At 42.8% G+C, this 24,672-nt stretch overlaps 1 protein-coding gene across 1 annotated transcript; it reads right to left on the bottom strand.

Annotated features, from left to right (window-relative positions):
- Window positions 1–1,103: 1,103 nt before the first annotated feature.
- Window positions 1,104–24,261, bottom strand: LOC110528485 (protein-glutamine gamma-glutamyltransferase 2). Its single transcript, XM_021610588.2, has 13 exons — window positions 24,044–24,261; window positions 17,880–18,059; window positions 14,084–14,302; window positions 11,845–11,963; window positions 8,919–9,047; window positions 8,556–8,733; window positions 7,348–7,483; window positions 7,040–7,143; window positions 6,465–6,704; window positions 5,880–6,155; window positions 3,885–4,045; window positions 3,220–3,356; window positions 1,104–1,534 (listed from the first exon to the last, which is right to left on the bottom strand). The coding sequence occupies exons 1-13, from the start codon at window positions 24,051–24,053 to the stop codon at window positions 1,384–1,386; spliced, it is 2,040 nt and encodes a 679-aa protein (XP_021466263.2). The 5' UTR covers window positions 24,054–24,261; the 3' UTR covers window positions 1,104–1,383.
- Between the last annotated feature and the right edge of the window lie 411 nt (window positions 24,262–24,672).

The raw sequence follows: 24,672 nt of genomic DNA, 5'->3' as shown, positions 1-24,672 counted from the left end.
CATTTTCAGAGTGTTAATAAATCCTCCCAGTCAAACTTTCAAGGAACAAGAGTAAAACAGAGTAAAACAACTCAGAACCTCCCTGAAACCTACAAATGAACATTCCCAGAACAGGCAACCTTTTTACTTCTGTTCTCAGAACATTTAAAAAATGTTATGTTTTACCGGTTCGGAAACACATGGCTTCGTTCCCACAATGAATGTGAAACCAAAAACAAATGTTCCCACAACTTCCAAGGAACCAAATGTGCAAGCTGGATAAGATGTACCTGTGGCTTGTCCATTCATGATAGACTTGACTATTTTCCAGATAAAGGGTGTTGGCAATCTCTTTGTTTTTACTCTTTACGCTGCAATGCGTTCGCATCTTGGAAGTTCCAATTTGTATCTCTAGCTACTGCCAACTATTTACCTCCTTAATACAGAACACTGTCTTCCTATTTCAGAGCTGGCAAGAAGATGAAGGTGAACTTTTTGTCCTCAAGGAAATAGCTAAGTATTTGCCAAAAGATTACTTATCAGTCCTATTTGGTCATGTTGCTTAATACTTTTCTCCTTGCACAATTGTTGACACAGGGTTCATAGGCTTAGAGCTGGCAGGCAACTTAGAGCTGGCAGGCAACTTAGAGCTGGCAACTTCTGTAAAGTTGTGTCTGTCTAAATAATAAATGGGGCATATCAGATACCTTTTATGGTATCTAAATGTATTTGTATATAGTATAATCCAATAGCTGTTAATGATTGCAGTTACCGCAAACTAAGTATACAAATAGTAACCATGATGCCATTTCATACAGATGTGTCTTAAATGATCATTATTTTGTTACTGATCATTTTCCTGCACATTAGAACATGCAAATTGATAGTGTATTCAAGATTTAATTGGGCTTTTAAAATGTGTAGTTTCTACTACAAAATGTCAGACTTGATTTGCCCTAATGGAAAATGTATGCATTGTCAATACATCATTTAGAACATAGGCCACTTACTGTTTCAATAACCATAACACAAATCTTACATTATTAAGCTTTACTTGAACAGATTTCTAATCCCAACAAATTGTGGATTTTCTTGACAAAAAAAGAGAGACTGAAAAATAGAAATACGTTATTTTCCATGTATTTATTAAAAAGGTCTGTAGCACTATATTGTACATTTACAATATACATTTGCTGACACCAATATGCAAAAATGTGAAAGTATTACAACTCAAAGCTTTCCATGCAAAATATTTAAACATCCTATAAAATGTATAAATGCATAAAACTATAGGTGATAAGTGAGATATATCTATGAGAACAGCAATATGTTGCTTTGCAAAGATTTCGTAACAAGGCTTCTTTCTTATCAGGTTTTCTGGAGTGTAGGCTCAGGGTGGGTCCTCTATTTTCCGATGATGACGTTCCTGTAGCCCTTGACATGACACAACTTATTGCTATCGAAGTCGACCACCAGTTTCCTTAGGCCCGAGTGGGTGGGCGTGAAGTAGATTTTGACCTTGGCATCCTGCCCAGGTTCCACCGTGGAGTTAAGTCTAAGAAGGGTAAATATTTAGAAGTTACTCTATCTACATTTACTGTAACACTATCACACTACATTCCCAGCATACATATTTAGACAGTTGATTATTTTTCATGAAAGTTTAGTTAAATAACTTGACTATCTATGGATGTCTTTAGCTACAGATGTAGGATCTTCATTTGATCACTCTTTTGTTTCTGAGCCTTGAAATGCAAACCTGTAGTGTATTTTAGTTTTAAAAAGGCTTATAAAGTTTGTAATGTCCATTTTGTAATTTCTGACTTGATTTGCCCTAATGAAAAATGGATCAACCCCTACAAAAAATATCCATGAATTATAATCCACATAATAATTCACATTTCCTGTTGGTGCAGGATTATTTTCCCTCTGTAGTAAACTGGCTCAAATTTAGATCCTAGTGTGATAGTGTGATTGTAATGATTTTGCTGAGCTGACCAGCAAGGACTGTGTATGCATTGCATCAGCCATAGTTCTCTACATAGATATATGTCTGAACTAGAAAACTATTTGGATTAAAGCATGTGCTAAATAACCATATTATAGTATAGGATATTTAATTATGTTTTAGAAGCTCGACAAACTCATTCAAAACTGTTTTATGAACAAATCCATTCATATTCTCGTCTCGATTGTTTAACACCACATTGAGCCAAACATCTAGGAATCACATGCCAACCAAACCCACAACTCATCACAATCATCTGTCACGCCCTGATCTGTTTCACCTATCCTTGTGATTGTCTCCACCCCCTCCAGGTGTTGCTTATTTTCCCCGGTGTATTTATCCCTGTGTTTCCTGTCTCTCTGTGCCAGTTTGTTCAAGTCAACCAGCGTGTTTTTCCCGTGCGCCTGCTTTTTCTATTCTCTTTTTGCTAGTCCTCCTGGTTTTGACCCTGGCCTGTTTCTGGACTCTGTACCCACCTGCCTGACCATTCTGGCTGCCTTGACCTCGAGCCTGCCTACCACACTGTACCTCCTGGACTCTGAACTGGTTTGGACCTTTTGCCTGTCCACGACCATTCTCTTGCCTACCCTCTTGGATTATAATAAATATCAAAGACTCAAGCCATCTGCCTCCCGTGTGTGCCCTTATACCATCTGAATGCTTGGAAAACCAACTCTGACAAAACGATACTCTCACAGTCAAATTATTATTATAAATACTGAATAAATCCAGGCAAACGATCACGACCTGGTAAAACAGTCAACTTCCGTCCAGCGAACTTCCTAGTCTTTGATGTGAAAGTGTTAATTTCCAAATCCAAAACATTTTTTGAGAAGATTCATGAAATTGTGGTCAAGTGTGCTTGAATTGTACACGGCTGGGAATTCAGTATCCCACTTAACACTAGTAAGACTTTTAGTCTGCTTTTGACATGTAAGCACTATTGTGAGTCTGCTAGAAAACATACATTTCCTTTGTCATGCATGAACACCTCCAACTCCACCAAGGCATGGACATGCACCACTTGGTGACTAAAACATGATTGATTATTTGTCTATGAATTATACATATTCTTTAAGACATCCCTGGCAAACATTACATGTAATTGTTGCTTTGATCCTCACTAATAGGTCCTATTTACACTCCTGTTGTTACTTTTAGCGGTCAATGCACTTGATCTGTAAACAGTCCCGTTTGAAAATAAACGTCACATTGTCATGGTTCCCTCCTACCTCTCAGTGACGACCTGTCCTCCAGTGAGATTGGACCCCTCCACGGTGAAGCAGCAGTTCTGCAGCGGTACTGGGAGAGGGTTCTGCAGGGTGATCTCAGCCGCCAGCTTACGGTTCTCTTTGGGTTCCCCAAGGATCTATATATCAGGGAACATAAATTCTCTTAATGCTTTGACATATTGCATTTCATCGGCTAGGCGAACACGGAGAACGCTCCATCTCTGATAATCACACTCAAGCTTGCAATGCCAGCTGGAACGGTTCTTTCAAACAATTTATCAGATGTTGACACATGTTGACATAAGACAGTTGATAATTTTTTTATGAAAGTTTAGATAAATATCTTGACTATCTATGGATGTCTTTAGCTACAGATGTAGGATTTTAATTTGATATCTCTGATAATCACACTCAAGCTTGCAATGCCAGCTGGTACCGTTCGTTCACATTGTGAACTCTGTCCTGGCATGAGTACTTCCAAGCAACTTAGTTCTCTTGGAGCTGTGGTTAGCGTCCTTGGCTTGGGACCAAATGCTTGAACGTTTTTGATTCCCTAGTCAGAGTACTCCACTGAGGTTGCTGCAATAAGTATACTTATTACTCATGTTAATCACTGTATTCTTGTGTTTTGTAAAGTGTTAAAGTAGTGAGAGCAGTGGGCATACCCTGACTTTGATCTCAGGGTTAACCAGTACGACGTTCCTCACAGCGAGGTAAGCCTCTTGGGTACCGTAGTCTAGGAGCAGAGCCGCCAGACGGATCAGGTTGTCCTCAGTGAGATTCTCTGCATACTTGGAGTAGTTCATCCTAAGAGCAACCCTCTTTTCTGGAGTGAGACATAAAGCAGAGAAAGTGAGACACCATCCAATTCCTCAGGATGTTGACACGTTGACATAAGCAGATACATAGAACACTGGACAGTATGATTTCAATGCACACAGACACACATTCACGAATTAGCATTAGACATAAAACAACATGAAAAGATAACTCCATACACGGTCTTAAACTCTAAATGAGCTACAGTATATCCCTCTCACATATACAGTGCCTTTGGAAAGTATTCAGACCCCTTGACTTTTTACACATTTTGTTACGTTACAACCTTATTCTCAAATGGATTAAATAAAACAATTTCCTTATCAATCTACACACAATACCCCATAATGACGAAGCAAAAACAGGTTTTTAGAATTTTTTGCAAATGTTATTAAAAACAAAAATTTATTTACAAAAGTATTCAGACCTTTTGCTATGAGACTCGAAATTGAGCTCAGGTGCATCCTGTTTCCATTGATCATCTTTGAGATGTTTCCACAACTTGACTGGAGGCCACCTGTGGTAAATTCAATTGATTGGACATGATTTGGAAAGGCACATACCTGTCTATATGAGGTCCCACAGCTGACAGTGCATGTCAGAATGGCTGAAGAAATTGTCCGTAGAGCTCTGAGACAGGATTGTATCGAGGCACAGATCTGGGGAAGGGTACCAAAACATTTCTGCAGCATTGAAGGTCCCCAAGAACACAGTGGCCTCCATCATTCTTAAATGGAAGAAGTTTGGAACCACCAAGACTCTTCCTAGAGCTGGCCGCCCGATCAAACTGAGCAATTGGGGGAGAAGGGCCTTGGTCAGGGAGGTGACCAAGAACCCGATGGTCACTCTGACTAGAGTTCTAGAGTTCCTCTGTGGAGATGGGAAAATCTTCCAGAAGGACAACCATCTCTGCAGCACTCCACCAATCAGGCCTTTATGGTAGAGTGGCCTGACGGACGTCACTCCTGAGTAAAAGGAGCATGACAGTGCGCTTGGAGTTTCCCAAAATGAATCTAAAGACTCTCAGACCATGCGAAACAAGATTCTCCGGTCTGATAAAACCAAGATTGAACACTTTGGCCTGAATGCCAAGCGTCACATCTGGAGGAAACCTGGCACCATCCTCACGGTGAAGCATGGTGGTGACAGCATCATGCTGTGTTTTTCAGCGGCAGGGCCTGGGAGACTAGTCAGGATAGAAGTAAAGATTAACGGAGCAAAGTATATCCTTCATGAAAACTTAATCCAGAGCGCTTTAGACCTCAGACTGGGGCAAAGGTTCACTTTCCAACAGGACAACAACCCTAAGCACACAGCCAAGACAATGCACGAGTGGCTTCGGGACAAGTCTCTGAATGTCCTTGAATGTCCCCAGCCAAATCCCGGACTTGAACCCGATCGAACATCTCTGGAGAGACCTGAAAATAGCTGTGCAGCAACGCTCCCCATCCAACCTGACAGAGTTTGAGTGGATCTGCAGAGAAGAATGGGAGAAACTCCCCAAATACAGGTGTGCCAAGCTTGTAGGGTCATACCAAAGAAGACTCTAAGCTGTAATCACTGCCAAAGGTGCTTCAGCAAAGTACTGAGTAAAGGGTCTGAATACTTGTGTAAATGTGATGTTTAAGTTTTTTAATTAGCCAACATTTCTAAAAACCTGTTTTTGCTTTGTCATTATGGGGTATTGTGTGTAGATTGATGAGGGGGAAAAACTATCAATTTTATCAATTTTAGAATAAGGCTGTAAACTAACAAAATGTGGAAAAAGTCAAGGGGTCTGAATACTTTCCGAAGGCAGCGTATATATACACAAAACTTTCCATTATATAAAGCCAACTGACCTTCTCCAGGTGCCAACTGTACATTGAGCAGGTCTTTGAACCCACAGTTCTCTCCCAGAATACCGTTGTAGGACACAGCTCTGGAGCCGAACACCAGACGGCACTTCTTCTCATTGGGCGTGTTGTTTGTAATCACGGCAAACACGTCAAAGTCACAGCCCTTTCTCATCTCCGTGGAAACCTTGATGACGATAAGCAGGCCAGCATTGTCTTGCTGCTGCAGTAGTTTGTTCTGGTGGTTGGCTTTTGTAAAGGCCTCCCTTTCCTCGTCAGAACCTGGGGGCACAGAAAGCAAAAGTTATACATGCTTTCATATACTGTAAATGAACTCTGATACCTTCTGACACATTTAGGGAAGAATAAGAACTTGTTTCCAAAGTAGTCTTTAGTGAACTTCACCATATATTTCTTATTTTGAAGCTCCATACTTTATCTGATTGTACATATGATGAACAGACTACTTCAAATACTTAAGAAAGAATATGTGACTTTCCTATCTGCTCTCTTGGTGGCATATTGTGGTGTAATGTGACATTGGTGTGTCCCGGTGGCATGTTACAGTGGTGTCATAGTGAATCTCCCTACCCTCAGGGTACTTGTACAGGTGTGTGATGTCCTCTCTCCTATCACTGCCCACGCTCTTAGTGCTGATCTTCAGCCCCACATGGACGGAGCTGATGATCTTCTTCGTGCTGCCATCTTTGCGCTTCATAAAGGTGTGCACGTCAGCATTGACCTCCGCAAACACAAATGGGGCATCATATTTATCGGTGAGCTCGCCCTCCTTGATGGCTTTCAGTGGGATAGGGCCACAGCAGTAAACCCCTGAAAGAAGGACAATCTGTGAGCGAACTGAAAATGACATGTTTTTATGACATATCTGAAGCAATATCCTTATCACTTCTAGTAAAATCCAAGCAATTCAGGAGTTTTCTAGAATCAATACACATATGAATTGGGGTCATGCCATTTTATGGGCTATTCTGAAATTGTTGGGATTATTGTAGTTGGGGTTATTGTAGTTGAGATCATTGTAGTTGGGGTTATTGTAGTTGGGGTTATTTTAGTTGAGATTATTGTAGTTGGGGTTATTGTAGTTGGGGTTATTGTAGTTGGGGTTATTGTAGTTGGGGTTATTGTCAATACCATCTAGGCCTCACCTTCACTCTTCTCCTGTGGTGTGGGGTCCATGACCTGCCAGCCGTCAAAACCTGGTTTGAGGTCAGGTCTAGTCATCCAGTTCTCGACCCAGCAGTGGTAGTTCCTACAAAGACATACAACCATAGTAACCCCTTAACCATTTCCAGACGGTCTGCTACAAGAGAAGGACATTTGCTCATATACCCAACCTCCGGAATGCCTTGACTATTTCCAGATTGTTGGCAAAAAGCATGAATACATGGCTAGCTCTGTATTGAATTTGTCTGAGTGGAAATCCACCAATTTGATAGTCCTCCTGAGGTCTCACCATATCATGTCTCTGGACTTCTGAACAAGTTGTCCGTTCTCATCCACGTAGCGCTCTATCACCAGGTTACTGTTGGTGTCGTGGGCTGAATTGTAGTTGGTGACCAGTCGACAAGGAATGCCCAGGGCTCGTGAAACTGAGAGGGCACATAAATCATGTACAGTTAGCCAATACTACTCATCAACTATTCTACTACAGGTCTAACATATGGCATTATAAATATTTTACAGTTAGGTCATTTGGCAGACAGTCTTATCCAGTGATGTACAGAAACAATTTGGGTAAAGTTGCTCAAGGGGACACCTAGTTGGCTTGGGGATCGAACCAGCAACCTTTTGGTTACTGGCCCAAGGCTCTTAACTGCTAGGCTACCTGTCCCCCTATTCATAGAATCAAAACAAATCAAACTTTATTTTCCACATGCGCCAAATACAACAAGTGTAGACTTTACTGTGAAATGCTTACTTACAAGCCCTTAGCCCTTAACCAACAGCGCAGTTCAAGAATAATCAAATATTTACCAAGTAGGCTAAAAGAATAAGAATAACGATGCTATATACAGGGGGCATCGGTACCGAGTCAGTGTGCAGGGGTACAGGCTAGTTGAGGTAATCTGTACATGTAGGTGGGGGCAAAGTGACTATGCATAGGTAACAAACAAACAGCGAGTAGCAGCAGTGTACAGGGGGGGGAGGGGATCAATGGAAATTATCCAATGCCGATTTTTGTGAATTGTTCAACAGTCTCATGGCTTGGGGGTAGAAGCTGTTGAGGAGCCTTTTGGTCCTAGACTTGGCGGTCCGGTCCCACTTGCCATGCGATAGCAGGGAAAACAGTCCATAACTTGGGTGACTGGAGTCTCTGACAATTTTATGGACTTTCGCCTATTAATAGACACCACCTATTAATTTATATAGGTCCTGGATGGCAGGAAGCTTGGCCCCAATGTACTGGGCCGTTCGCACTACCCTCTGTAGCGCCTTACGGTCAGATGCAGAGCAGTTGCCATACCAGGCGGTGATGCAACCGGTCAGGATGCTCTCGATGGTGCAGCTTTAGAACCTTTTGAGTATCTCGGAGTCTTAGTGATGAATGTGTTACTAAAGGTGTCTTGTGCAATACAAAAAGGGGACAGAATGTCTCTTACATAATATAACGATACAGTGTGTAAAAAACTCAGTCTTAACGTCTATGCATTCATGTCTAACCTGAGCAGGCCACTGCTGCAAACACCCAGCATTGGCCAAAGCGCACAGGCTGACAGGCATTTGTGTCCCAGTTCCGGAGGATCTCCACACTACCCTTCCATGACAGAGGGCTCACCCCGCCGTCATAGTCATCAGTCCACCTGCCCAGCAAGACTCCCTTGTCGTCATTGCAGTTCACCTGAGGGACATGGACAACAATGGTCAGGCTCTTCATTTCACATTCAGCTTTGTTGTTATATTGAGACTTGCTATTTGCCATCTACTATATGTTCAAGTGTATATTTTATATTCTATTCTACTGTATGAACTGCAGTGTGTAATCCAGTGCATGACAGGATGTGAAACCGATTGATGTGATCTCACCATGGCACTGAGAACTCTGGACACATAGATTGGGTTTCTCCTCCCTGAAGCGTCTTTCCCAGGGTTACGCAGGCACTTCGGGTTCATATCCAGGATTCTCAGACAGGCATTCAGGATCCCATCCTCAAACTACATCACACAGAGAAAACCACACAAGGTCAAATCAACCTGCTATTTATTTTCAAACGGGAACTAAGCATGCAAAGGTGAGCAAAAGATCGAATAAAGATCAAAGGATTAGAAGTTTGCTTCTCGTCTTTGATTCTTTCCTGAAAATATCATGTGCAAATGTTTAGTAAAGCTGAACGCCAGTCATATGCATAAACAGTGTGCACGATATGCAACTATGACACACACCAAGTAGATAATGAGCTGTATCAACAATTGAACCTTGGTCTCACCATCTCAGTAGGATTATCATGATCTGTCAATTACACACAGATTGAACCAATGGAAGCATCTTGATGTGGAAAGAAAATAGCCTCAATTGGATTTTACCAGTCAACAGTTCTGTAACGGATCTCTTCGTCATCTGACGACAAGTATGAAATATTGGACCAATGCGCAGCGTGGTAAGTGTCCATGTTAATTTATTAACTGAACACACAAAACAAAATAATGAAGTGAATGGAAGAAATAAAACAGTTCTACAAGCTGACATACACTAAACAGAAAACAACCACCCACAAACAAGAGTGGGAAAACAGGCTACCTAAGTATGGTTCGATTGACAGCTGCCTTTGATTGGGAACCATACCAGGCCAAACACATAGAAATACCAAACATAGAACAAAAACAGTGAATGCCCACCCCAACTCACGCCCTGACCAACCTGAAATAGAAACATACAAAAGGAACTAAGGTCAGGACGTGACAGTACCCCCCCCCCCCCCCCCCCCCCAAAGGTGCGGACTCCGGCCGCAAAACCTAACCCCATAGGGGAGGGTCTGGGTGGGCATCTGTCCGCGGGACGTGGACCCCACTCCACCATAGTCTTGGCCTACTTAAGTGGCGCCTTTGGAGGGGCGACCCTCGCCGCCGACCTCGGACTGGCAACCCTTACAGCGGGCCCCGAATAGACGGGAGATTCCGGCAGCACTGGACAGGCGGGAAACTCCGGCAGCGCCGGAGTGAAGGGCGACCCCGGCATCTCCTGACTGACAGGCGGCTCCGGCAGCTCCTGACTGAGGGGCGGCTCCGGCAGCTCCTGACTGACGGGCGGCTCCGGCAGGGCGGCTCCGGCAGCTCCTGACTGGAGGGAGACTGGAGGGAGACTCCGGCAGCGCTGGACTGGAGGGAGACTCCGGCAGCTCCTGACAGGAGGGAGACTCCGGCAGCTCCGGACAGGAGGGAGACTCCGGCAGCTCCGGACAGGAGGGAGACTCCGGCAGCTCCGGACAGGAGGGAGACTCCGGCAGCTCCGGACAGGAGGGAGACTCCGGCAGCTCCGGACAGGAGGGAGACTCCGGCAGCTCCGGACAGGAGGGAGACTCCGGCAGCTCCGGACAGGAGGGAGACTCCGGCAGCGCTGGACAGGAGGGAGACTCCGGCAGCGCTGGACAGGCGGGAGCACCTGGAGGGAGGAGACGGAGAGACATCCTGCTACCACAGGAGGCCTGGTGCGTGGAGGAGGCATCGGATGGACCGGACCGTGGAGGTGCACTGGAGGTCTCGAGCACCGAGCCAGCACAACCTGTCCTGGCTGGATACTCCCCGTAGCCCGGCAAGTGCGGCGGGGTGGAACAGACCGCACTGGGCTGTGCTGGCGAACTGGGGACACCGTGCTTAGGGCTGGTGTCATGTACCACGGGCCGAGTAGACGCACTGGAGACCAGATGCGCTGAGCCGGCTTCATTTCTTCTGGCTCGATGCAAACTCTAGCCCAGCCGATACGAGGCGCTGTGATGTAGCACACCAGGCTATGCCTGCGCACTGGGGACACCTTGCGCCTCACAGCATAACACGGTGCCTTCCCGGTCCACCTTTTGCCACGGTAAGCACGGGGAGTTGGCTCAGGTCTCCTACCTGACTTAGCCACACTCCCCGTGTGCCCCCCATCGGACCAATACGCAGCGTGGTAAGTTTTAGTCATATTTTTCATTAAAACTGAACACTACACAAAATGAAAACAAAACAATTCCGTGTGGAAAACACAGACACAGAAAATAATCACCCAAAAACAAGAGTGGGAAAACAGGCTACCTAAGTATGGTTCTCAATCAGAGACAATGATTGACAGCTGCCTCTGATTGGGAACCATACCAGACCAAACAAAAAAATACCAAACATAGAACACAATACATAGAATGCCCACCCCAACTCACACCCTGACCAACCTAAAATAGAAACATACAAAAGGAACTAAGGTCAGGACGTGACAAGTTCACTCATCACAAGTTCTTCTTAACCATAATTTATCTTCTCACTTTATTAAACTTGTCAGGCCACTCATGCAAATGTAGGATCTTAATTTGAGCCGGTATCCTACAGAAGGAAAATAATCCTGCAGCAACAGGAAATGTGAATTATTATGTGGATTATAATTATTGGACATTTTTGTAGGGGTTGATCATTTCTTTCATAAGAATGAAATGGAAATTATAAACTTCAGAAGCCTTTTAAACCTCAAATACACTACAAGTTTTTAATGTTCTGCATTGCAGGAAAGTTCTCCTGCAACAAGGTGATCAATTAAGATCCTACATCTCTAAATATACAGTACTATGTGGCAGCATGATCTCACCTTTGAAAGTGCACAGTACAGTAGTTACAATGGAAAGCAGTTCAACATACATCTCTTGATGTCAGGGTAAGCGTAAACCAAATTCAAAAGCCAAGCCTTTATCACTGCCACCGCCAAATTCTGGTTTGTCTCTCCTCAAGGAGGCTGTTTATACAACAATCAGAGCTGTGCTGTTGTTGGTACCTGGCCATAGTTCCAAGGTGTAGGGATGGGGTATTTCCAGCCGCCTCGGTAGATGATACCATCTTGAGCCAAGATGTACTCCCTCAGCTTCTCCTCACTGTCCATGTACACCGCATCACCTGTTGACGAGAGACGTAAATAATACAGGGATAAAGTATCGTCCTCCATAGAAAAAGACAAGGTCTCAAAAGGCTGAATGGAATAAAGGGTGCCTCATTATCTGCTTGCAGTAGGCAACAGTATTTCAAAATGCATTGGGCTTATTAAATTACAACTTCTTTTCAATATAACTGGTTATCGTTGTCTCTAATTGGGGCGGCAGGGTAGCCTAGTGGTTAGAGCGGTGGACAAGTTCAAACCCCTGAGCTGACAAGGTAAAAATCTGTTGTTCTGCCCCTGAACAGGCAGTTAACCCACTGTTCCTAGGCCGTCATTGAAAATAAGACTTTTCTGGCCTCAAGTGCGCAACTGACTTGCCTAGTCAAATAAAATAAAAATAAATAAAAATTGGGGATCATATTTAAGTAGCATTTTTTCCACTTGTGTTTTATGGGATATTGTTTTGAGTTAGTGTATGTTGCACCTCTTAGTTACAGTTCGTTGTTTGTTTCATTCTTTCTTTGTTGTTTTGTGCGTTTCTAATAAATTAGATGTGGAAACCATATCGCGCTGCAGCTTGGTCCGATAACTATTACGACGATCGTGACAGAATATCCCATCAAACCAGGACCAAGCAGCGTGCCCAAAGAGGAAAGGATTTCTGGACATGGGAAGAAGTGATGGGGAGATGCGAAACCCTTCCTTGGCGACAGACAGAAGGAGATGATGGAGGACAGCGATGATGACAGGGTTCGCGGCTACAGAAAGCCCAAGGAGCTGGCGGGGAGGCAATGGCGAAGTTGGGAGAGAGTGAGATGAGAGAGATGTTGTGCAAGTGTGTTCTGCTCAACATCAGACCAGAGGATCCGGTTAGCAGCCTGGTGCAACCTGTGCCGGTTCCACGCTTCTGGTCTCAAGTGCGCCTCTCCAGTCCGGTACGTCATGTGTCTCCTCCTCGCACTCTTCCTGAAGTGCGTGTCCCCACTCCGGTACGTCCTGTGCCTGCTCCTCGCACTCTCCCTGAAGTGCGTGTCCCCAGTCCGGTACGTCCTGTGCCTGCTCCTCGCACTCTCCCTCAAGTGCGCCTTCCCAGTCAGGTACGTCCTGTGCCTGCTCCTCGCACTCGCCCTGAGGTGCGTGTCACCAGTCCGGTGCCACCTGTGCCGGCCACACGCAATCAGGCCTCCAGTGTGATTCCCCAGTTCAGAGCTTCAGGCGACAGTCCCCAGTCCAGAGCTTCAGGCGACGGTCCCCAGTCCAGAGCTTCAGGCGACGGTCCCCAGTCCAGAGCTCCCATTTGTTTCAGGTTTTATGGGATATTGTTTTGAGTTAGTTACGGTTAGTTGTTTCGTTTTTTCTTTGTTGTTTTTCTACCACAGTACAACAAATTCATAACATTCTAATACGAATTGGATTTGTAACATATAATACGAATTGCCAAAAAATAAAACATATTGTTTTTTCAGGATGTTACATATCATACGGAGTGGATGTAGTAAGCAATTGGATGAATTAGTACACATAAAATGGGGACCACTTTTGGCTCGTGAGCACCACTTTCAAATCTACTGGCTGAAATGATACAAAAGTTTGAGAGTACTCTTTAATGAGACTATCTGCTGTCTATTTACTTTGATGTCTAAGGTAACAAAATGTCTAAGGTAACAAAATGTCTAAGGTAACAAAATGTCTAAGGTAAGATGTATTGTAGATACAGCACATGATAGGGCTAAACATTTAGAGATACTGAAAAATACTTATCTATCCCATTCTCCATTGCATGATCATCATATTCTTTCCAAAACTACCATCCATCCATGCCATCCTGTTCTCCCCACTATGGGATCCTTCCTGTAAGCCTGCATCCCTCCATTGGTTATGCTGTCTTTGTAACAGAGACATCTAAAGCGCCTATCAGAGTCCAAAACATGTACGCATACATGTTCTAAAATATTGGACTTTTGGCTCTCCTACTTTTCGAATTCTCAGCACGGCTCAAGCTATTTTTCCAACTGTCAACACATTCCGCAGAGCTATGTCTTGTCTCTGCGTCTGTGAATTACTCTTAAGGCATTCCACTCAACTATGCATAGCCCCTACTATACTCGCAGACAGAATGATGTATGGAATGTTTACCTACCGGTGCACCAGGGGTTATAGAGCAGCACAAAGTCCACACTGCCCCCCTGACCCAGAGTCAGGCGCCAGCGTCCGATGGGCGCGTCCGGGGGGGAACAGATGGACAGGGACACCATGTTCCCGGGGGGACTGGTGATGGCGGCGCTCCAGCAGGAGGTATTGATTTGGTCTGTCAGCCCAAAGGAGGCCTGTGTACCATACTGCTCAGAGGGCTGGGGACCTAGTAGAGGACATGAAGAAGAGAAAGGGTTAAAAATGGAACACTTGACTAGGGATGATGTAAAGCACTTCAATGCCAAAACACTAGAGCTTACCTACTTATTTTACCATTGGAGGGAAAGTAATATTGGCCATAGCTATTCTGTCATTCTTTGTCATGAGATGTGTCAATGGATCTCAATAGTCTAAAGTGGGGTTTTAAATAGGCCTTGACAAAAGTCACGACCTCGACAGAAGTTGCTGTCCTTTATAAGAATTACGTTCTTCACTGTTTTATGAAAAATATGAAGCACACAGATGCTTTCAGGTCACACATGAAACATTTTCATAATCCAGACTGTACAATTGACATACTATTCCCAAACCCTTCAGCGAGAACATTGGAAAATGGTGGACAATTCCACAGGGATCAAAGACGATGGAAACTCAGCCTCCTTCAAGTGACCTCCGTTAAAATAAACTGCCTGAACTGAAATTCCATTGTGTTCAGACTGGGCATGAGGCCAAATAATCACCCCTTTTAACCCCTTTGCTTTCTGCAGCATGCTGAAACAACTTAGATTCCTTCCTTGGCTGTTCTGTGTATTAAAGTTTATATTACAGCCCATGAAAAAATAGTTTAACTTTCACTGTGATAGCCTTATCTTTGATAGGACACATGCTTTCCTGTGGAGTGATCCTCTTCCTGTTCTCAAACTGGTGGATACTGTAGAAACGGCTGTGGTCTGTACAATGGCCACTACACCCCTCTTATGACTGTTACTTACATCTGACACATTCATCTTGATTAAAACATCTGATCATTTCAGTGTTTTCCCCTAGATATTTCCAAAGGCGGGACAGAGAGTGTCCCCAACACAACATCTATGGTTCCTGACAACAGAACCAAAGCCCAAAGCCTGGGCAGGGTGAGTAATGGTAAAGGAGACAGGGTAGAGTGTCAGCTAACTATTGGTCCTCCAGTATACCCCTAAGAGTCAATAGCGTTATCACTGAAAATTTGAACATGCTTAAACGGTTTCCCTTTCCTTGAAACAACATTCGACCTCACCATTAGCTTTTCCTTTTCTTACTTCTTACTCCTTTTCTTACTCACAATGACCATTGGGGAAAATAAACAAGTTCCCAATGCCAATAGAAACACTCAAGTAGGCGTTGCCATAATACCTACCCCAAATACAAGTGTGCCAACCTTGTAGCGTCATACCCAAGAAGATTTGAGTCTGTAATCGCTGCTAAAGGTGCTTCAACAATGTACTGAGTGAATGGTCTGAATACTTATGTAAATGTGATATTTCATTTATATATATATACAGTATAAATTGGCCCAATTGAAATAAAAAATAAAAACTGTTTTTGCTTTGTCATTATGGGGTATTGTGTTTAGAATGACAATGTAATACCTTTTAGAAAAAGGATGTAATATAACAAAATGTGGAAAAGGGGAAGGGGTCCTTTCCGAATGCACTGCATGTACATATAGGTAGGGGTAAAGTGCCTAGACATCAGGATTTTTAATAAACCGCAGCAGCAGCGTATGTCAGTGGTTCCCAACCCTGGTCCTCCAGTATACCCCAACAGTACACATTTTTGTTGTAACCCTGGACAAGCACACTTGATTAAACTTGCCAACTAATCATCAAGCCCTCGATGAGTTGAATGAGGTGTGTTTGGGCTGTTGGAGAACCGGAGGTAGGAAACACTGGCGTATGTGATGAGTCAAAATAGTCAGTGCAAAAAGTGCCAATACAGATATTCCATGTAACTATTTTGCAGTCTTATTGCTTGGGGGTAAAAGCTGTTCGGGGTCTTGTTAGTTCCAGGCTTGGTGCATCGGTACTGCTTGCTGTGCGGTAGCAGAGACAACAGTCTATAACTTGGGTGTCTGGAGTCTTTGACAATTTTCATGGCCTTCCTCTGACACCGTCTGGTATAGAGGTCCTGGATGGCAGGGAGCTCAGCCCCAGTGATGTAATGGGCCGTACACACTACCCTGTGTATCGCCTTGTGGTTGGATGCCAAGCAGTTGCCATACCGAGCATTGATGCAGCCAGTCAAGATGCTCTCAATGGTGCAGTTGTAGAACTTTGAGGATCTGAGGGCCCATGCCAAATCTTTTCAGCCTTCTGAGGAGGAAGAGGCATTGTCGTGCCTTCTTTATGCCTGTGTTGGTGTGTTTGGTCCACGTTAATTACTTAGTGATGTGGACACAGAGGAACTTGAAGGTCTTGACCTGCTCCACTACACCCCTGAGGGGCCCCCGTGTTCAGAGTTAGCGTGGTGGATGTGTTGTTGCCTATCCTCACCACCTCGAGGCAGCCCGTCAGTAAGTCCAGAATCCAGTTGCAGTGGGAGGTGTTCAGCTTAGTGATGCGCTTGGAGGGCATTATGGTGTTGAGCACTGAGCTGAAGTCGAGGAACAGCATTCTCACATAGGTGTTCCTCTTGTACGGGTGGGAGAGGACAGTGTGGGGTGCAATAGAGATTGCGTCATCTATGGATCTGTTGGGACGGTATGCGAATTGGAGTGGGTCCAGGTTGTCTGGGATGATGGTGTTGATGTGAGCCATGATCAGCCTTTCAAAGCATTTCCTGGTTACAGATGTGAGTGCTACGGTGCGATAGTCATTTAGACAGGTTACATTGCCGTCCTTGGGCACAGGGACTATGGTGGTCTGCTTGAAACATGAAGGTATTACAGACTGGGTCTCTGGTCAAAATCTAAACAGCAAGCCAGTTCCAAAATCGACTTATTGGATAGCTCTAGTGAATACATGTGGATGTTTCCTATTACAGAAATGCTTGTAGAAGCCAAAAATGTACAGGTCGTGAAAAAAGGCCTTAGACTTTAAGCGGTTAAAACAATAGCAAAATATAGCATAGAGTATGTTGTTATAGTGTTACACACTATGCAGCAGCACATGCATGAGGTATTTTCAAACTTGCAGGGAAGTTAAGATTTAGACTTGAGATTTATCGGTTACAGCCCAATAGACTGTCTTCATTCAATCAAGGAAGAATTGAAGTAAGCATTCACTGGAGCTCATGGCAAAGATTTTGGAACTGGGTTTCTGTTTAGATTTTGAGTAGAGAGTGGAAAGCACTATTTTACTGGGTCGTGTCTGTTAGGAAATGTTAAAAGTACCACGGCAACGCCTAATTGTGTGTTTCTATTGGCACAGGGAACTTGTTTATTTTCTCCAGTGATAGGGAGATAGCTAAAAAAGCTAATGTTGAGGTCTAATGTTGTTTACAGGATAGGGAAACTGTTTGATCCTGCTCCAATTATCAGTGAGAAGACTATTGACTCTTACAGAACAGTTAGCTAGCTGACACTCTACCCTGCCTCGTTTACCATTACTCACCCTGCCCAGGCTTCAGTTTATGTTGTCAGGAACCATAGATGTTTGTTTTGGGACCCTTTGTGTCATGCTTTTGGAAATATCTAGGGGAAACACTGAAATGATCTTATGTTTTAATAAAGATTAACCTTTAGGATTTAATAAAAATTCAACAACATTTATCTAGTGCTTTTCACATGGAATTGATTAGTCGACAACCCAGGGATAACACAGTACCTGTCTCTACGGTGAGGTCGAGGGCGCTGCCTCCAGGCTGGTAGACGCCCGAGCGGAGGTGCAGGTTGATGGTGAACGACTGGCCCCTTCTCACGATGAGGCGCTCCACCCCGTTGAGCTCCGTGCGGTGGTCTGTGTTGTTAAACTCACACTCCAGGTCCCATCGGGCAATGTCCAGTGCTGGGAGATGGATGAGAGAGAGAGAAAGGAAACAGTGAGTAGAATTACCTCAGGATTGACTATCTACCCAGCCAGTTACAAGGGAATACAATCCTGCTCCACAGTTCCTCTGTTTGCTCTTTGGGGGTGTCAGTCCAGTCTTCAGTATAATAAGGCTTAACACTTTCTGACAAATGTGTTCGTCAAAAGTGCTATACAAATATTATTTTAGCGATTGATTGTCTTCTCTTTCATGGTGCCTCAGTGGTGGACCAAACTCCCCTATTGCTTTTAAGACAATTGTGTCTATACCTGTTTTTAGATAGACTGATGACCTTCCTCTTCAAACTGTCTCCCCAACTCTCAACGCTGGTTCCTTCCAAGTAGATCACCCCTTCGTCTCACCGCCAATGGCACTACTACTCTGGAAATGTCTATAAAAGTTGCTTTACATTGTATTGTTGCGCTTAATTCTATTTTTAGCACTACAATGAAGTGTTCTACTGACCTCTGGAGAGTTGCTTGTTTTTATGCTAGCTGTCCAGCTCTTTGACTACGTGTTTTTACAGAAAGAGCGTCTTCTAAATGTCTGTTAACACTAGAACCACTGGGCCTCAAGCTAACGAGCAGTCATTCTGACTCCAACATTCTAACAGTGTAATTGAGAACATTTCATATATGCTATTGCAAAAACAATAATTTGGTTGTGTTTATGAAGGTCGTAGGTAACATTGGAATATAATTTTTTTAAATTAGAACACCATAGCATTTCCATTAGTTTATTTTACTATAGGATATACTGTATGTAAAAACACAACATTTGTCACGAGTCCGACCGAAGGTGGCTCCCGTTCCCGTTCGGGTGGCGCTCGGCGGTCGTCGTCGCCGGCCTACTAGCTGCCACTGATTTCTTTCCTCCCCCTTCTTATGTGTTTATTGGTATCACCTGTTTTAGTTTGTTGTAATTAGTTGGGCTTTATTAGTCAGCCGGCCCACCTGTTTCCTCAACATTAGCTTTTTGTATTGCTATCTCCCTATCACTGGAGAAAATAAGCATATATGTTGGAACACGGCAACAGTTTATTTTTATAACAACAAAATAAATAAAATACCCCAACCACAAAGACGCATGGTCAGCAAGACGTGCGGTCAAATTATGAAAACATCAGTAAAGCCTAAACATCATTATAAGTGCCAAGTGTCAAGGACGGAGGGGACATGACTTTACCTTTTTCTTATACATGAGCTGTCAAATTGACTGCTTGAGCGGTTTTAGTTTGAAAGAAAATGTACATAAGCTATGGTATACTTAATCATATTAATAAGTGTATAGCCTATAGAATAAAACGTATGCATGGCTAAATCATTAAGGGTGTCGAATTAACTTGTGGTACATAGGCCTTAGACAAATGGTTAAAGGACTGCTGCAAATTGTTTCCAGACCTTCTGCCATCTTATCTCTGGCAGCAGGCATGAATCCAAGGACATTCATTGTTATTTAAACTTACCATAAGAGTTCACTTCCTGTTGTTGAGTGGAAAGAGAAAAAATCTCACCTGTTGTGTAACAGAAAGACTTGTATTGCCGTAAAAATCATAGGAATCCTTCAGACAGGAAATGCTGCTTAGCAAATAACTATCTTGGGAACTATATTTACTCAAGTACCACTAGTGGGTAAATACTACACCAACCCATTGAGACACAGACTTGAACTCTTTCATTGATTCATTAAAAAAAAAGGGAAGTATTTCACAAGAGAGAAAACAAGAAAAAATGAATGAGCAGTGAATGTGCAAGCAAATACTGTACACCTCCTTGTCCCCAGGGCTCGGTGTGTGAATAAGATCCCACCCTCTGATTTCCTATTTACAGTCATCTGGCTTCTTTAGGACACGACTGGTTGTTGTTAAAAGTAGCACTCTAACATTATTCAAGAAGTAGTACACCATCTTGTTTCACCAATCACTTTAGAGCTGCATTGTCAACACTCACTTATCCCAATTTCTTATAGGACAAAATGACATATATTTCAGAAAGAATTTAACATCAAACGGCTTATATGTAATTATGTTACCTCTGATTGCCATATTACGCAATCAAAGGAATATTGCTCAAGCTTTAAAAGGTTGCTTGCCCTAGGGTGCTTATATACCCTATTTCCAGTGTACTACTTCTTGAATAATGTTAGAGTGCTACTTTGAACTGCATGCAGGGTTGCGGAGTACCTGATTACATGTAATCACTTACATGCAAACAAATCAGTTACTATAACAACAAAAATCTGATTACATATACTTTTTAAAAACTAGATTTTTATTTAATGGATTACTTTAATTTCATAATGTGTTTGCGAGAGAAAAATGTTTGCGAGAGAAAAACATACATTATGCCACAGTTCTGTTTTCTCAATGACATTCCAATCAGAATTGAAAAAAAGGTGTTTAAATTTGTTCCATCTGAGTGAGTCTGACCACAAGTCAGAGACCTCTATGATGACACACCAAAAGATTCTTTATTGTCTTCTTCTAATGCCTCTTAAGGGAAAAGTAAATGGAAAGTACATGAAAGTAATCAGATTATGTTACTGAGCTTGGGTAATCCAAAAGTTACATTACTGATTATAATTTAACAGGTAACTAGTAACTGTAACATATTACATTTAAAAAGTAACCTACCCAACCCTGACTACATGTATCACAAATCCATTTCTGTAGGAACATCTGGATAGTGTATCTTCTACATTTGACCAACCATGTGTTTTACACCTTGTAGTTGAAGAAAAGTGGTATTTCAAAGGAGACAAACTTAAGTCTCCAGTCCAGCTCTTTCATCCTAAAGAGAAATTAAGTTGTCAATAAGCCTATTTTACTCAGTCATAAAGCATCTGGGAACTTGTGCTTTTCCACAGCTAGAGGCAACAGGACTACAAACCTAGAATCTGGAGACCATTAGGCAGATTGATAGCAGATAAACAACTAAAATGTTGTTTTCGACAACACAGTCCAAACAATGCAGGCTCAATCAATGTAATGGTAAAGTGTAGTTATTGCTGCGTTTCATTCTTGAACTACACAGTTGGTATCAAATAAAATGCATTTTTATTAGACACTCTCGCATTGCGGAATGAAAGCTGATGTAAGATAATGTGCAGTCTGAATTTAAACGGAACGGTTTCTGTAATTAAGGTGTAGTTATTGTTGTTTTTCTTTGTTCTATTGCACTGGGAAGACAGCAATGTATTACAGTCTGTCACAAACATGAATAGTGCAAAAATAAATTTACGGACAGAGAGCAAAGTGAGCTATGTGTGTAGAGCAGGCTACTACCATGAGGTCACCATCTCCACCATGCCATCACTCTTGACTTACACTCCCTTGTTTTGCTTCCAGTCTACTAAACTTGAACAACACCACATCAAGTGTCCTGTTATAGGCCAAGCAGAATTACTGGGCCAGAATAAACCCAATAAGGTGGGGGCAATGAAAGATCCTAGTCAGGGAAAAATGCACAGAAGCAGGTACAGTAAATCCCAGGAAAAATAGATATGTTCTCTCAGCTATTAACAGCAACCTATCCAGCCTAGTCACGAATGAAGCGGCAAGAGCTCACTCTCTCTCTCAATTCAATTCAATTTAAGGGGCTTTATTGGCATGGGAAACACATGTTTACATTGCCAAAGCAAGTGAAATAGATAATAAACAAAACAAAAATAAACATCTCTTTCTCTGTCTGTATGTGTGTGCGTGCTTCTCAGCGTTGTCTGTATGTGTCTGCGTGCTTGTGTGTGTGTGTGTGTGTGTGTGTGTGTGTGTGTGTGTGTGTGTGTGTGTGTGTGTGTGTGTGTGTGTGTGTGAGTGTGTGTGTGTGTGTGTGTGTGTGTGTGTGTGTGTGCAAGGTTTGTGTGTGTGTGTGTGTGTGTGTGTGTGTGTGTGTGTGTGTGTAAGGTGTAAGGTGTAAAAGGTTTGAAAGGGTTCATAGGGGCTTCGCAAAATCATTCCAAGGACAAATTAAGTTAGCCACAGTTTCTGGTTGCAGTTACAGCTGCTGTCTGCTATTAAAAGCCCAAAGTTCCCTTAGCAACACTTAACTCCCTCTGAAACACATTCCTCAGATGCATTAAAGATGCATACGACTAGGCTAAAGCTTATGGTTAGCTGACAAGCTGGGAGACAACACTTGTGTCATCAGTGAGCCAGAAAAATGAGCCAGAAAAATAAAAGGCTGCCTTTATATATATAGAAATTACATTTGGTTCTGTTAAGACATGTGGCCTATAGACAGCATGTTAAGTTAAGCTGTCATTTAGTGGTTATGGTTTCAGCATTGGCAATGTGAAAAGAAGTTCTCACCCCATCCAGCTTTTAGATGTTGGATGACAGTTTTGGTTGGTGCAGTTGTCAGAATGCTGTTCATTGACTACAGCTCAGCGTTCAACACCATTGTCCCCTCTAAGCTTTTCACCAAGCTGAGAACCCTGGGACTGAACACCTCCCTCTGTACCTGGATCATGGACTTCCTTAAGGTCGACCCCAGGTGGTGAGGGTAGGCAACATCACCTCCGCCACACTGACCCTCAACATGGGGGCCCTACAGGGGTGTGTGCTTAGTCTCGTCTTGTGCTCCCTGTTCACCCACGACTACGTAGCCACGCATGACTCAAACACTATCATCAAGTTTGCTGACGACAAGACGGTGGTAGGCTTGATCACCGGCGACGATGAGACAGCCTATAGGGAAGAGGTCCGTGACCTGGCAGTGTGGTGCCGGAACAACAACCTCTCTTTCAACGTCAGTAAGACCAAGGAACTGATTGCCCCCATCCACATCGACAGGGATGCAGTGGAGCTTCAAGTTCCTCTGTGTCCAAATCACTAAGGACTTAAAATGGTTCACACATACACACAGTTGTGAAGAAAGTGCGACAGCACCTCTGCCCTCTCAAAAGGTTAAAAAGGTTTGGCTTGGGCCAAATGATCTGTTCATACGTCTAGTGGAAAGCCTTCACAGAAGATTGGAGATTATTATAGCAGCAAAAACTCCATATGAATGCCCACGACTTTGGAATGAAATGTTCGACGAGCAGGTGTCCACATACTTTTGGCTATGTAGTATATTTATTTTTGTATTATTTCTTTGAGGGATAAAATAAAACTCAATATACCTTAAAATAACTAAAACCAAATTGAAACTGTGTAGAAAGAATCATGGGTCTACATTCATACAGTTTCTTGCCTGTGTCCAGCTCACTGATAATCACCTCAATGAAAGCTAGACAGCCAGGGAGAAAACAATTTTTCAAAAATAATGGAAAATTACAATTTTGGGTAAATTTTGATGGCGAGGAAATATGTTTTAAAAATTGTGCACATGTGGCCCTCAGGCAAATTGTGATTGACTCCGCTGGATAAGGTCTTCAATGGCAACCTAACCTAATGTAGCAGGCGTAAAAGAAACCAGCTACCGCTAAGTTATTTGCCATCATTTGTCCATAGCAGGGTGTCCCAAACAGAGTCAAAAACCAAAAGGTTCACCCAGGGTGTCCCGCGGACCATTTTGGAAAACCCTGGTCCATAGTGAAGGGATGGATCAGGTTTTACTTAGGTCTTCAGTTTTGAGATTTTTTTCTAAACAAATCAATTGTTCACCAGCCTTTTAAGGTAATATTGAAATCCTCTAAATGCTTCAAATATTTAGATACATATTCTGGCATATGGCTCAGTCCTGCAAGGAAATATTTATTTTAGGAAACAATAACATAACATGATAAGCTATTTTAAATGATCTGCCACTGTCTACTTTGTAGACCATGATGCAAGTTTATCGTTGATATTGAAAAAAAAATGCAATAGTTGTTATACTGCTGATGAAACTCAAAAATGTAATTCACAGTTATGTTCAAATGTTCAATAATGCTATGCACGTACTAGAGAGAAGATTTACAGAGATACAACACATTCAATAAAACATTGAAAAAAAACAATTTCAAACAGTTATTAAATTCTTACCGTGAGCCATTATCGCGTTGACGTACTGCTGGGTAATAGTCTGTATTAGGCTGTTGAAAGTATTCTCTACTCTGCGCAGCTACTCTGACTGTGAACGAAAGTCATATTTGTAGTGGTCATGCGCGTCACCAAAATCCATTGGAAGTCGACTCCTTTCACAATTTTGCGCAAGCTGACGATATAATGCATAACGTGCGCTGGGAAGTCAACCCGAGGCGTGTTGGTTTTCTTCCGTCGAACGCCCACGTGCGCGTGCTCACATGCATGAGCAAGCACGCACGCACTCACACAGAAACATCCACATTCACTCTATTGACCTTGTAGCGACCTCGTAATATACAATAGTTGCACAATTTCCTGCATACATATGTGTGACAATAGGGAATGGGGAAGACATTTTCATTTAGTCATCATGTTAGGAATAAAATGTACATCAATGTCAAAATACAATTTACTTATAGGAAATATACTGAACAAAATTCTAAACTCAATACAATTTACTTATAGGAAATATACTGAACAAAATTCTAAATTCAACATGCAACAATTTCAACAATTTTTCTGAGTTCCAGTACATATAAGGAAATCAGTCAATGGAAATACATTAATTAGGCCCTAATCTATGGATT

The sequence above is a fragment of the Oncorhynchus mykiss genome, chromosome 7 (genome assembly GCF_013265735.2).
Source record: "Oncorhynchus mykiss isolate Arlee chromosome 7, USDA_OmykA_1.1, whole genome shotgun sequence".
Classification (NCBI taxonomy): Eukaryota; Metazoa; Chordata; class Actinopteri; order Salmoniformes; family Salmonidae; genus Oncorhynchus; species Oncorhynchus mykiss.
This window is presented reverse-complemented; position numbering and strand designations above follow the sequence as displayed.

What these genes read in the sequence shown, in the direction of transcription:
- LOC110528485 (XM_021610588.2), bottom strand. An exon ending in CTATAACCCCTGGTGCACCG is followed by an intron (nt 11,964 to 14,083) that starts GTAGGTAAACAT and finishes TCTCGTCAACAG; the next exon opens with GTGATGCGGTGTACATGGAC. An exon ending in AAGTCCAGAGACATGATATG is followed by an intron (nt 7,144 to 7,347) that starts GTGAGACCTCAG and finishes ATGTCTTTGTAG; the next exon opens with GAACTACCACTGCTGGGTCG.